The sequence below is a fragment of the Plectropomus leopardus genome, chromosome 19, assembly GCF_026936395.1.
Source record: "Plectropomus leopardus strain MGB_pleo_1.0 chromosome 19, ASM2693639v1, whole genome shotgun sequence".
Lineage (NCBI taxonomy): Eukaryota > Metazoa > Chordata > Actinopteri > Perciformes > Serranidae > Plectropomus > Plectropomus leopardus.
Window position 1 is genome coordinate 10,016,463 of NC_142194.1, and position 15,024 is coordinate 10,031,486.

The 15,024-nt window shown below is 38.7% G+C and overlaps 1 protein-coding gene across 3 annotated transcripts in view; it reads right to left on the reverse strand.

The window, feature by feature from the left end:
* dock1 (dedicator of cytokinesis 1) overlaps window positions 1-15,024 on the reverse strand; it is a 243,654-nt gene that overhangs the window by 78,219 nt on the left and 150,411 nt on the right. For all 3 annotated transcript variants that reach the window (XM_042508037.2, XM_088070341.1, XM_088070340.1), the window contains exon 28: window positions 2,310-2,411. In XM_042508037.2, coding sequence (XP_042363971.1) covers window positions 2,310-2,411 — 102 coding nt within the window. The remainder of the gene's footprint in view (window positions 1-2,309; window positions 2,412-15,024) is intronic.

A 15,024-nucleotide genomic window follows, 5' to 3' on the forward strand; every position in this document is an offset into this window, starting at 1 on the left:
GCTAGCATATACAAGCCCATTAAAACAATAAACACAAATAAGTGGGATTCTTACTAAGCCTAAAAATTCTCACAGGGGCATCCATTCAGTTAACCAGAATCTGAAAATACACCCTCCACCTGCAGCCCCACCCAGACCACCAGAGGCATATTCACGTGCTTCCCATACATTGGTTTATTTTATTCCTGGTAGAGTTGCCTACAGCTCCTTCGCTCAGCCTACAACTTGCCATTTATCAATTTATCAGACCACACCAGACAAGAATTGGCTCACAAGGTAGCCCAAGGCCTCTCCAGCTTTGGAGACAAACCTTCAGTTGATGGCTATTAGGAGTGTAACGGTACACAAAAATCAAGGTTTGATAGGTACCTCGGTTTTGAGGTCATGCTCAGCTAAGGAGGAAAATGCAAAAAAACTGCTCGTTGTTAATCAAGAACATTATTTTATCTAGATATACATGACAGTTACACAGTGGTCAGCTGTCAGTGACTCAGCGAGTGTTTTAAAACTAAATTAAACATACAAAATTAAAAATATATAAAAATACAGTAGAATACTACTGAAATACTCAGAACCACTGAGCTCTCCAATAAATAAAATACTTCTTGGGAGCAGTGTTTGAACAACTCGTTTTTTTCCTTTCAGTGGTGACAGTCACACTCGGGTGGTGCCTTTTCAAATGCGCGTGCAAGTTTGTCATGTTGCCAGATGAACAGCTAAATGCCACTGAACAATGTCGACACACTGTTTTGTCTTGTCCACTTGCCTTTCTCCCTTTTCAGATTCTTAAGTTCCAGAATGAAAACAATTCTGTGCATTAGCCATTCTAATATTATAAATGATTTATTATGAATATTTACGGACCGCGGCCCACCTCTGGACCGAAAAGAAAGTACTCCGTGACGGTTCGTTATAAATACGTGTATCATTACACCCCTAATGGCAATAGCTGCCTGAATTTGGCTTGTGCAAATCCCCCAGCGCTGGTGTCAGAGCAGGCTGGTTGCCAGCAGCTGCACCGGGTCGTACCCATGTAATGGCAGCAACAGAAAGTTTGCTGATCCAGTGAGGAGTCGGGGCTGTCCGGTTCCATGGAACTAAAGTTTGTGCTGTCTGGATTTGGGTGGCTGCAACTGCAAACTGGAGGTCCTTTTTGGAACCAGCTCTCCTCCAAATGAGGTGAGCTATAACGGCCAGTGTTATTACTGACACCAGCTACTGTTAGCTAAATAAACATGAACTTGAAGCAACAGATGTGAGCCTTTGGCACAGCTTAGCAGAATGTTTTTAGAAATTTAATTTTTAGAAACATTTTGCCTCCATTTCTCAACGCTTTACCAATATCAAGACATGTTTCATGTCATGTTTATTTGACTGTGTCAGATTCTCTTTCAGCCTCTCTTTTTGATAAGTCTGTCTTCTCTTTTTGGGTTGCTTTCCAGTGCTGTTGTTATCAATATTGGAATAGCATTTTTTTCTGCAGGATTTTCTGCCAATGAATATGGCTTTCACTGAAGGGATGTGCACCCACATCTGCTATTATAAAACCATAAATAGGAAAGCCCTTTCACTGAAATGACCCGTTATTGGCCTAAATCTCTGCATGGGCTAGATTATCAAAAAACCTGAAAACAGAGCCAAGAGGAGGCGAAGAAGTCGAGTTCTTCTCAGTTCACATAAATTAAAATATGCTTAAAATTTATTATGGTATTTTTGCCCAGTGTCACAAAAAAACTGCCTACCTGAGCTTTAATACAAAATAAAAGTAGTATGTGCAGCAACCGTAGCTGTAATCTCTTGCTACTTGGATTATAAAGCTTCACCTGTTATATAAACCAGATTCTTGACCTTGCTATGAAGCTCAAAAGTTGTTTGCTGGGATAAAAGCAAACAGTGGGATTTCCCCACTTGTCAAAGTACAGTAACATAACGCTAATCTGGTAGCACATACTTGAGAAATACCGCTTTAAGGGAGGAATTATTCAAAGCTGAAATCCATAACATCAATGAGATTTATCCCTCCTCCACAACTTGTTGGCTGCAATGAGTGATCTGCTTCCCTTAGGAGTTACTATCATCAAGAGCATGCTGTGCATGAAGCAGCCTGAAAGCGAGCACTAACAGAAATTCAATTTCATACTTTATTGTGGAGGAAAAACATTTTCCTAACAGATCTAATCTAACGTTTGATGTCTAGGAAAGACAGAGCAAAAATGATACTGAGCTAATGGCCTGTAAGTTATTACATGACAATGTAGTCCCAAGTGTCTCATCTAGTCGACATGGACACACTGGTAAAGGGTACTCACCACCACATCGCTCCTTATCTTGCCAAAGGTGCTGATCAGATGAGCATAATGATAGTCGTCCATCTGTCTCAGTGTGGCAGTCATGCTGGCCACGAAGCTTCCCTGGAGAAGAGAAAGAAGCATGTTCACTTCACAATCAAGTTCAAATTGAGGGCTGAGGATAGATTGACTCTGCGCCTGTGATTTTGATAGATAGTGACTAGCTAAGTTGATTGGATCTGAATGCTGAAGCCGGGCTGGCCTCCCAGGTTTGAAAAGGTAGGCGCTTTCGCTCAGTGCCTGATCTCATTAACCTGTTGGCCTCCACTCCCCACCTCTTTGTCTCCACTGATTATAATGCCTGTGAGGTCCCTAAAGCGCTGTCTTTACTTTACAGTGTGATATCCTGGCGCTGGTTAGCACGCCGTGCATGTGCTGTGGAGAGCAGATAAGGGAAGGCAAATGGCTGGTAGGCTGGGTGGAGAGAGGTCGCCGCTGTCAGTGAGGGTGTTTGGACAAAGGCCGAGACATGCAGAACAGAACTGGGAGAGAAAACTGGGGATGTATCGATAGATTTCAGAGGGGCCCTGCTTGAGTGCTTAACTGGACTGGATCAAGTACATACTGTTTAAAGGGACAGTTCACCGCCCAAATCAAAACATACATATTTTCCTCTTACCTGTTGTGCTATTTATTAATCTAGATTGTTTTGGTGCTAAGTTGCAGAGTGTTGGAGATATTGGCCCAAATGTCTGCCTTCTCTTTAACATAATGGAACTAGATGGCACTCGGGTTGTGGTGCTCAGAGAGCCAAAAAATTCATCTGAAAAACTGAACAGCAGTGTCTCTTTCCAGAAATCATGACTCAAAGTAATCCACAGACCTTCGTGTGAGCGATTTCATATGGGAACTATTTCTCTCTCTCTACCAAACTATACCCACCAAACGAATCATGCATCAAGTTTCATAATATGAGAAGGCAGACATTTCTACACCACTCTACAATTCACATCAAAACAATCTACACCAATACATGGCACTAGCAGTAAAGAGGAAAAATATTTGTTTTTGATTTTGGAGTGAACTGTCCCTTTAAGCCTGACAGCTAGGTTGTGTGAGAAATTCACAGGAATAAATGATTCAAGAACAGACTTAATACAGAGAATCATGATTATCAGCTACCAAGAGACTCATACTAGAGCAAAAGAAAGACGCAGATGGAAGAGAGATGGTGCTGTAAGTGTATGCCCTGGACTAACAAATATGTATTGCTAATTAAAAATAAATCTAAACAATAAGTTATAAGATTTGCATAAATACTTTGAAGAAAAAAAATACATATTATTACTGAAATACGCGCACATAGTTTTACCTCAACTAGCTGAAGAAAATGTAGCAAAGATAAGAGAAAGTAATTAAAACTGCTTTGTCAGAGGATGCATGAGAGCACATCCAGATTAAAAAGTCTAACGTCTGATAAGCATTGAGATGCCTTACAGGTGACTGTCTGTATTATACACATACATATTTAACTAGAGATAACAAAAACAAAGTCTTATTGGAAACTGATATTTCAGAGTGAAGACACAAATAAGACTAAGTAAAGTTTTTTAATTTGATATCTCTTTAAAGACAAATTTTAAAATTGATTTATTTCAAACTTTGACTGTCTTTAAAAATGACAGATGCACAAGGCAGCCTTGATACACACTTTAAAGAAGTGGAAAGTTTACTTGTTTTCCTGCCATCTGAAAAACAGAATGACTTTGAGCAAAGTGGACGTTTATTTTGAGCAGCAGTGAGAATTGGTTAAAATAATGCCAGCACCTTTTCCACAAGTATCATTCCGTGGCTAATGACCTGAACAAACCCCTGGTTGGGTGTTTAATCTAGACAGGGACTATCTCAGTGAAGTGAGGACTCTGTTAATGCAGCCCTCATGCGACAGATATAACTCAGCTGCTTCATGGTAGTTAATCATCACAAGGCATTCTGTTTCACTGGAGAACCTCTCCTTGAGCTGTAATTAGGCCTGACCCGCCAAAACACAGCGGAGCAGAAACAATGCTGAACACGCGCACACACACACACACACACACACACACACACACGCACACGCACACGCACACACTCTTCCCTCACCTGACCCCCTCTTCAGTTCTGTTCTTGTTGTTCTGCTGATGTCGTAGTGGTCACTGTTAGCTTGGTTTTACAGTATGTAACACTAAAATATCTTAAGACAAAGCTTAATGTCCTGTTAAAGCAAAAAAGTGATTTCGTTTTTTTAAAATTGTTAGAAAATGTTCGAAAAGACTTGCTGAAAATCGATGACGGACTGCAGCCATGCTTAACATAATCTCGCGACAGACTCTTGTTCAGCTACTAGCAGCAGCTAACATCAGCACAAAGCGCACACCGACAGCAGTGAGCAGCAAATGCCAACAGACGAGGTAGCTGCATTTGGGCCAAAACGACTGGAAGGTAGTAAATGAGGGCTATTCTACTTTTGTTTATAGGATTGTGGCATTAAGCAGACTTGTTTATTCATGTATATTTTAGACTGAAAAAGCAAAGAGGACTGAATTCACAGCTCACACACAGGGTGAACGTGATGATAACAATACATAATACAATGCTACGAACTCTAGCGGTTCTAGTAACCGTGACGTACTTTCAGCTCCTTCGAAGACAAGCCCCAGCATCTCAGAGGAGAGAATAATACTCATTTTTCACAATTTGAAACCTACTTTTATGTACTTGCCAATGTTATTAATATTTCAAATTTGGCTGGGTGATTAAGAACATCATTTTGTTGGTGTGACACACTCACTGCAAATATTTATTTTTGAGACTTAAATTGTTACTGTTAATTTCTATGGGAATGGATGTTACTATATTCAAAATCTAAGAGGATATCAAGTCTCATATTGCGATATTGATATAATATCAATATATTGCCCATAACTATGTAAAAAAATCACCTTATAATCACTAATGCAAACATCTATTATTTATCTTCCCTTCACTTTTTCTTTGTTATGCTGCGTGGAGCTGATGACTGCTTCACTTCCCTCTCAGTAATGCTTCACAGAAACCAGCCTGACTCATGTTATATTAATATGGAAATGTTTTTCTAAAGCACACAGGGCAAGACTCTTTCATCTGTGAGGGCATGTAAGCCTCAGTTCTTCAGCATTAAAAGATGGAGAACAAATTTAGACAGAGCCTGATTAGAAAGCACCAAAGAGACAAGTGTGTATTGAGTGTGTAAAGAGGCGGGTTCTGTCACACTTCTGTAACGTCTTATTCTCTGATCTGCAGAACAAAAAACCTCTGGTACTGATAAAGGTAGGTTAGTGGTCAAACTGGGGAAGATTTGACGTATAGCTCCCTGGCAGAAGAACCATTATTCAAAGGCTCGTTTGAGGATGTCAAAACCATCTTTCTTCATTCAAACTCTTAATTTCCCAGATCCAGGAGTCTAACTGGTGTGAGGGGATGGGCACTGGCTGCTGCAATCCCCTTCACTTTGGGCAGTCATTTTATTAATAAAAGGAGCAAGGGCTTCAAAGCAGGCAGCAGTCTTTAGAAGTCATTGGCGTCTGCTGCAGCACCTCCTTCCCCACGCAGACTAGATCAGCTGGAGGGTATCCCACGCTCGTTCATTCTTTCTCTCTTCAGCTGTGAATGAATCCCCAAGAGAAGGAGCCTTCAGAGCAAACTCTACAAGCTGTAAGCCTCAGTGCGGGACTTGCCATAAGGCTCCAATTCTGCTTACAGTAGCATAAGCCCCTTCAGCTTATTCCCAGCGTTCAATCAAGACTGCCAACAACACAAGCGTACGTACGCCAGTGTTACTATTGATTTTTTGCTGTGATGTGCTGCTCATGAATGAATCTTACAAACAAATGTAATTGCTGCTAGAGGCTGCGGGGTCAGTTGGTAAATCCTGATGGCATATTAAATACAGGTGAAGGGTCTAGCTGCCATATTCCCGGCTTGACCAGGTTTCAGAGTGGAGGATACAGACAGAAAATCTCTCCCCGAAAAGGGATTCAGATGTTTCACTGTGCAACGATTAAGATCTAAATGCGGAACAGGAACACATGCCACACCAGCTGTTAAGGGCTAATGTGAGAAATAGAGATGTGGGGGCATGACGGAAAATGGAAAGGTTCAGGTGTGCTGCTCTGGGGTCTGCGGCTCTAAGATGATCAGTGCAAAGTAGCACGGCGTGATAGCCTTCGCTGTCATGCAGCTGACTCCACAGGTCCATCACAGTGACCAGCGGTGTCTGGAGTGAACCAGAAGAATTCAAAGGCCAGCCTGTCCTCTCATGGCTCATCTCTCCACTTTTATCGCTGGGATAAACCCCTGTGGTGTAACCATGACAACACATTTTTTTTATTTTATGTTTTTTCAAGCAGAGAGAAAGGATGGTAGGAAATCAAATAAAGCAGGCGAAGAAAAGAAGGGTTCAGCGAAGGAAAAAAAAAAAGAAGTCTCTTCCTCACTAGTCATAAACGGGCCTATCAATTCTGATTTTGGTGTGGGCGGCGGAGGTATGTGACACGCTCAAAAGCTGCAGAGAAGAATGGTAGTACAGAGAGAGGATCAGAAAGTACTCCTTTTGCTGCCTACCTGACAACAACAAAAAAACAAAACAAAGACAAAAGATAAAGAAAGAAAAAGGTTAAGGAATACTAACATGACTCCTTTTATTGCTTTGAATATACAAGGTTACTTAAAGTTTGATTGTGTGAAAGAATTTCTTCATCTGTGATGGAAAATGTGCCAGTAGACAGAACGTGACACCTGATACCCATCAAAGAGAAATAAACAAGACTTAAAATGTCAAACCATGTTAACAGCTGTGTGAGGCTCTAATGTTCATCATACACTTGAAATTACAACTACCAAGTCTTTCCCCTGATGCCCTGTGGCCCACAAAGTTTTTTCCCCATTGACTTACATTGTTAAAGAGATGTCTGTAAAATGGATAAATATTTAATGTCACAACCCCTCACAAAATGACATGTTTAACCCTTTGATATCTGAGAAAATTGGTTCGATTTCATTCAAAGACACAAGAAGGCGGCAATGAGCAGAGAAAGAAGAAATGGCCAAAAAATTAGCGAGATATTAGTAAAAAGTAAAAAGAAGAAAAATAAAGGTTTTTTTTAAAGCATATAAGATAAGCAAAAATTGTGCTTAAAATTGTTAAATTATTCTGCAACATAATTTTAAATATGTGATTATGTTAATTATATTATAATTAAATAATAAATAAATACATACAGTTTTCCCTAGATTTTTTTTCTGTTCTTGGTTGTTCAATATTATTAATCAACAGTTTTTATTCCATATGAAGTTTTAAAATCTGAAGGGGTCCAGCAGGATGTTCAGTGTGACAGCGACATTCACGTAAACATGCTAACGGCGCAAATGGCACATTGGATGTGCGCAACAACATTTTTACAACAGACAAAAGATATTGAGCAAAAGCCAGAGACTGGGTCATATTAAGCTGCTGTGAGCTGTAAATTCACCACTTCTAAGCAGAAGACAGAAGATAATGTTATCTCGGTGCCCATGGTGCAGAGTCTCTTCCTCCACTGTGCCACTGCATCATATACGCAGCTGCAAAAAATAACAAAAACTGCTCAACTTGAAGCAATCTCAGTCGACTTAGGGGTCTCCAACTGATGATTCAAATCTCAGACTTTAAAAAAGCGGCCCTAAAATCGTCTCTCATATAGCTGTCCACCTCTGCTTTAGGTCATTAGCTTGTTGAGGGGTGTCGCCTCCCGGGAACTTTGCCCTGTTGGAGTTGTGCAACTCTGGCCTGGGCTGCAGGAGCCTCTGCTGCCTCATCATCTCCCCCTATAGCACCAGTACTTTATATTTAGTATATATTTTTGTCTGTTTAACTGACAGTTTTAAGCAGTCAAAATTCTTATTGTCAGGTTATAATTAAACGATTCTTTCATTGTCAACATCCCTTTTATACACTTCCTTTTGCTAAAAATCTCATAATCTAATGCTCCTTTGTGTCTGACAGAGAGAGAAACAAATAAATTTCAGTTGTAAAACATTAAACTTGTTAGCAATCCTGCAAAATGATGCTAAATAAGTGTCTGATATTGCAACTTTCTACGCCCAATAGAGTGCCCTATTAAGTGTTTGTCATGAAGAGATCCAGGGGGACATGAACAAAGTGGCAAATCTTATAGATTGGCCATTGAGCTTCTATTGGAGATGATGAAGCGCCTGAAGGACAGGACAAAAAAATGCTCGAGATGTTTACGGAAGTCAATCATCTAATGGCCCACCACTTGAGCTGTCATCAATCTCAGGCATTTATCTACCCAGACAATTTCTCAGGCTAAACAACAATAAACAGAAACTTTACTATTGATATCTATCACGGTGTCCAGAAGCTGCAGATTTCCGAATACCCTCCCTCCATATCCATCTTAAGCTCGAGGGCAAATGAGGCAGAATCTTAGCGGAAATGAAAAAGCGGTGATTAGAGGGCAGGGCCAGATCCATCATACGCTGCTCTGTAGCTCGCATCTCTCTGATAATTCATCTCACTTTAGCGCCTGACAGCAGAGAAGCAAAAATTGATGTTTGCTCTAGTAGTGAAGGGTTGCCCCATAAACAGAGCATTGTTTTAAGCCTCTAATTAAGCCAGTGGGGAAATGGCACGTCGGTCTCTAGAGAGATGTAGACTGAGAGTCTCCGCCCGTCTCTGGAGGAGAGAAAACTGACACAGGCGGATGGAGAAAGATGTTGAGGAGGAGGGGGATGACCAAAAGGGACAAAAATGACTCCCTCTCTCTCTCTATTAGCTCCAGGCCTGATGAAATATGAAATATGCTGTCTCATTACAGCGGAAATTACACAAGCACAAAGAAAGCCTCACATGCTCACAATGCCATTCAATCAGAGAGGGAAGAAGACACTATGCAAAAACAAGCGATCCACACTGCTAAGTCATGGAGGCTTTGAGTGCGTGAAGCATTTACACTGGGATGATGGGTTTTGCTGGCAGAGGCAACCAAGATCACACAATGAGATCTTAAAAAGATCTCAATTTGCATTCTCTTCAATTTTCCTTAGAGAAAGCACTGCATTTCAAAAATTTCAACAAAGGTGTTTTTCTAAAGAGAATTCAAATGAAAATGTAAAACAGCATTAACAGTTTGAAAAAAAAAAACCTAGTAGGGAGCGACAAAAAAATATATAAAAATGCACGAACTATCTGTGGATTAACATTTAAAGTGTAAGAGAATACACAAACACAAACTGTCAATTCATGTATATATTTTTAAAATTAGAATTCACTCAAATCAAAACATATTTTTAAATTTATTAATATATATCATGACATGGCAAATGCATAGCTTATTGATTGAGATTAAACAATGTAATGTTTCTATGAGTGATGAGTAATTTCTATGATGATCTATAGAGTAAATGTGACAAATAAAACTACATATTTTCAGAATAATTAAGCTGGAATTGATTTATTCACTCAATTTATGCTACATAGCTTGAGTGAATGGTTCAACTAATGTATTGAGAATATGTAGGTATGTTCATATATTGTCATTAAACTTTGTGAATAACTTGCTAAAAATTGCTACAATAAATGATAACAGTCAAAGTCCAAACTTACCTAATAAGTTAAAATGTTACAGATATCAGCAGACAGACGATATGGGATGGGAGATAAATATTGATTCAGCACAGTACTCATTCAATGCCGCAGTATTTTGCATGGCAATATTTTATCACCAGGTTTAAATTTTGTTTTTTATTATATAAACTATTAATATTTAAAATATAAATTTAACTTTCAACTTCTTTTTCAGTCCATTTGATACATTTTGCTTCACTAAAACTTATTAAAGTGAGATGAGCAGAGTGAAAATTTTATTTGATAAAACAGATGTTGATAATGTTTTCCTTGAGGGTTATAATTAAAGTTGTGAAAAGGTAATAAATTGCAATTTTTTAATGGAATACTCGGAATATCACAAAATGTTTAAGCAACAACAGCAACAATACTGTATTGTGACTTAAGTACCGTGATAAAATTGTATCCTGGGGTCTCTGGTGATTGTGAGCCCTGCGGACTATCAGAATATAACATAACAGTACGCACAATTATACACAATATTAAATCCGATATTAATGTCAGTCAAAGCACTGATCGGCTTCTACGAGTTCCATAAGACAGGACTCGAGACAGGACAGACAGGACACTGCAGTTGTTCTAAAATCCCATTATTAAGAGGAGTAAATACATCAGTCCACCTCTTTTTTCCCTGCACACACACACACACACACACACACACACACACACACACACACACACACACACACATACACACACGCGAACAGCGCCGTCAAAGAACAGAGAGGCTGGAAAGGCGTCAGCACTTGAGCACTTTTCACACGGGCCTGTCAAAGGGAGACAGCGCTGACACATGCGAGGCACTTGGCCACTGCTGCAGGATTCAACAGCGAGCCCACTTGGCTCCAACATCGGGCCAACAAGGTGTCAGGCAGGCAGGTCAGCCAATGGGAACGAGTGGAGGACCTGTTCGAGGCCAGCTGAAACCATTCACACTTCATTTTCTTCTTCAGCAGAATTTGCCGTTATGCATTGTGACGTCCAGATAAACACTTCAGAATACATCGGGATAAATAATAAGCACGGAAAAACCTGGGCAGCCAGCCATGAAAGTGACCTGTTATGCCATTCATTCAGACAGCACCCAACTTAGACAAGCTTGAGAAAGCACTTTCACACTCTAATACATCAAAGCATTATACTTCCATGAACAGACGCCTTCATTTACACAGGAAACTCCATTCAGCCAAGGCCACTTTCTCAGAAAAAGAAATCTCTGCGTATCCAATGTCAATCATACATCAGTTGCTGGAAAGGAAATAGATGTCTCCAACTATTGCCCGCCTGGTGTGGCAATGTGTGGGGATGGACTGGAGCATGAGGGGGACCGGGTCAATAATGTGTCATCAAGTCTTGAGGCTATAACACAATGTCCAGACAGCTAATACAGATCAAAACCGTATATATAAAGATGGACAACACTTCTCCATTTCCTCCCACTGAACAAAAACAATGCAAAAATATGTCTGGTGGAGTTGTGTGCTTCAGAAAAAAACTGTAGTATAACAGTACTTTATTTAACATTTTTATAACAGTCCTTCATATAACTTTATAAAAGTACCTTATTTAACTTAATAATACCAGGGCTTTATCTATCTTTATTATAGTTTATTTAATTTTATTGTCAAAGTAGTTTGATTTAATTTGAATGCTAATTTACTTAACTTGTATGATAGGAGGATTTAATTTAAATTTATTTATTGTAACAGTACTTTAACTTCAATATAACAGCACTTCATTTAACTTTATTATAACAGTACATTATTTAGCTTTTATCAAAACAGTCCTGTATTTAACATTGTTGAAACTAGTTTATTTCATTTTAACATTGCAGTACTTTATTCAGCAATATTGTAACAGTAGATTAACTTTATTATACCAATACTTTATTTAACTTTTATCATAGCAATAACAATTTGTATGTCGCTTTGGATAAAAGCGTCTGCTAAATGAAATTGTAGAATTGTAGATAACAGTGCTTCATTTACCTTTATTATAAGGGGTACCTTATTCAATTTTATTATAACAGTACATCATTTAACTAAACAGTAGTTTATTTGACACTATTCCAACAGTAGTTTATTTAATTTTAACATAATGGTACTTTGTTTAACATTATTCCAACAGTAGATTATTTAACTGATAGCATGGTCACAGTGCAATATTTAACTCTATTAAACAGCAGTAGTTACTCCATTTAACTTTACTGCAACTACAGTTTGTTTAGTAGTTCTGTATTTTATCTCATTTTAAAAAAAAATTAGATATTTCTTGAGTCTCGGAACAGAGCCTAAAAATATTATTTATAGACCATATTGCCTAGCCCTAAATCAAATAACTAATTAAAACTGAAAAAGAAAAAAAGAAAAAGAAACACTTGAACTTAAATCAATGTGATGAGAACTACCTAAAATAACAGAAACCATCTTTGGGAAAAATGAATTTCAATTTGGGGGAGCTGTCATTTCATTATATTCAGTCTATGGTCACATTCAGCTTAAAATTTTGTGATTGGAGACAGGCCACAGAGTTAGCTGATGATACCACTGCTCAAAACAAAGTGCAGGCACCTTCTATCATCTTTCATCCTATCTATCAAATTTTCACATTATATCCCTCCTCATATAACTTGCATGACAAGCAAACTTGTGCTGAACTTCACTTTTAACCCGCTTTATACTCTGGATGCTTTTTTTTGGACCGACTTAAGAGCCATCTTTCCATATACGTTTGATAAAAGACCAAAAGACTGCAGCAGATGGGGACAGGCTCTCGCCGACGTATCTGCAAGGCACATTTTCAGCTTTGCTTCTCACTCAGAGACTTGCTGGGGCAGTGCAGCAGACACATCATATCAGCCTGTCAGCTGAAATACACACACACACACGCACACAACATCTTCCCTTTCTCTTTCATGATTGCTGAGAGATCTAAGCTACAATAAACTGACAGCTCTCTTCACCATCTAGTAATTCGGTTCCATACAGCTATGACACTCAACACTCTAATGCACTCTGTGTGGATGAATGCACTCAGGAGCTGAGGGGAAAGATTGGAGTGGCTACTAAAACGAAAGGTACATACGTATGTAATCTGGGAATCAGTAGTTTAGGTGCTTAGGTATATTAGATTATTTATTATGTTAATGTAGGGTTCTTTTTTTTTTACAAATGACCAATAACACCAATTAGCAGTTTGACATGAGTGTGACAGCAGACCTGCCAAAAAGCTGCATTAAAGGTGACAGTGAGAAGAACACTAGTTCATAACAACACTGTGCTAAAACCACAGAAGGTACGTGACCATTGAAATATAATTCAAGAGGATGTAAAACGATTATGTGATCAATCAAGCACCAGTAATGCAATAATGACGCAAAACATTATTGGATTTCATCACAACTTCCCATGTAAGATGACAGTTGTTTTATGATGAATTAGAGCCCGATTGAGACTTTCAACTAATTTCATCAACCAATATTGGCCTCTCACAGATATATATCGGTATTGGTATATGTTGTTTCACATGCACTGATATGCAAAGTTTTTTTTTCCACATGACATAATCCAAAAAAAGATGCCAGAAGTAATTTGTAATTATAATCTATATAATTCATAACAATTAAATTCTCAAATAAGTTCACTGTGACAGTGTACTGAGGTCATTTGTGATAATAAAGTTTCTAGTTAAACTGTAATATATTCTGCCTCCATATATTTGTCTCAAGTGTATGGAAGGAGGGTAATTGCTTTATGTAGATAAAAATATAATATAAATAGAGACAGATAACAGAAATCCCCATTTCAAATAATGTCATTCCATTCATGCATTAAAGACCTCAAAAATAATATCTTTGATCAAAATCACTTATTAAGTATTTTTGCAACTCTAGTCAATGCATTTTTAACGATAGCAGTTGTAGAGTATTGTGTTTCTAAGAGTAATACTAATTACTAAGAACCAATTTTTTTTAACGTCACATTTCGTAATTAATCCAAAAAGTTAAAAAAAAAAAAAAAAGTTTTTAGAGGTGAATATGGTGAAAGAGTGCATAAAAAAAGCATCAGAATGGAGCTTCTACATAATGATGGATAGAATATCAGCGGATATTTCAATATTGGGATTTTTTACTTCCAAATATTGGTATCGGCATGCATCTTAAAAATCCATTATCGGTCGGGCTCTTTAATGAAATAACTTGTCACGTCTGATCAAAAGGTTATCAGGAAACACAACACTCTTGAAAAGTGAAGCCAGCCGGGGGTGACTCTAGCAGTTAAAAAAGAAGATTAGATCAGATTAAATGGAGGTCAATGACAAAATGCTACTACTACTACTGCTACTACTACTACTACTGCTACTACTACTACTACTGCTACTACTACTACTACTACTACTACTGCTACTGCTACTACTACTGCTACTACTACTACTACTACAACATATGTTCACAACAACAGATGGCGCTAAATATCGGTAAAATGACTGTTCCCATCCTGACTAAAGCGAACCATCGTCCCTCACAGCTAGCCTATTTTCCCAATGCAATGCCCATTACCAGAGCCGTAACTGAGCTGAAGGCCTTGGAAATCGCCAAAAGAGCTGATATTACCTGTCACCGACTTCAAAGCTAGCCTCTAGCTGGTGTGGATGATGCAGCGTAATGGCCCTTTCAGAAACAACGTGTAAATGCCACCAGTGCGCTCTGAAGGCCATTGATTCCAATGGCTTGGGCCACGCTGGCTTTTTGGTGCATCAAGCAAACGGTGCGCACAACTCAGCTCTAAATGTGTGTTGTCTGAAAGGGCCTTAATGGACTACCGCGGTGACGCAAGACAAGTCTTGTCCAGCTCCTGCCTTCAGACTTCAGAGAGAAGCTACTGTTTTATCAGCACTATGTGATCAACTTGATGAAAATCAACTTCCCCTGGATTGTGGGCAATTCTGATCGAATGCCTTTAACATTTGACATGCCAATATTTGTCACATTATGAAATAATAAATACAAGTAAATGCATTTTGTTTTATTTA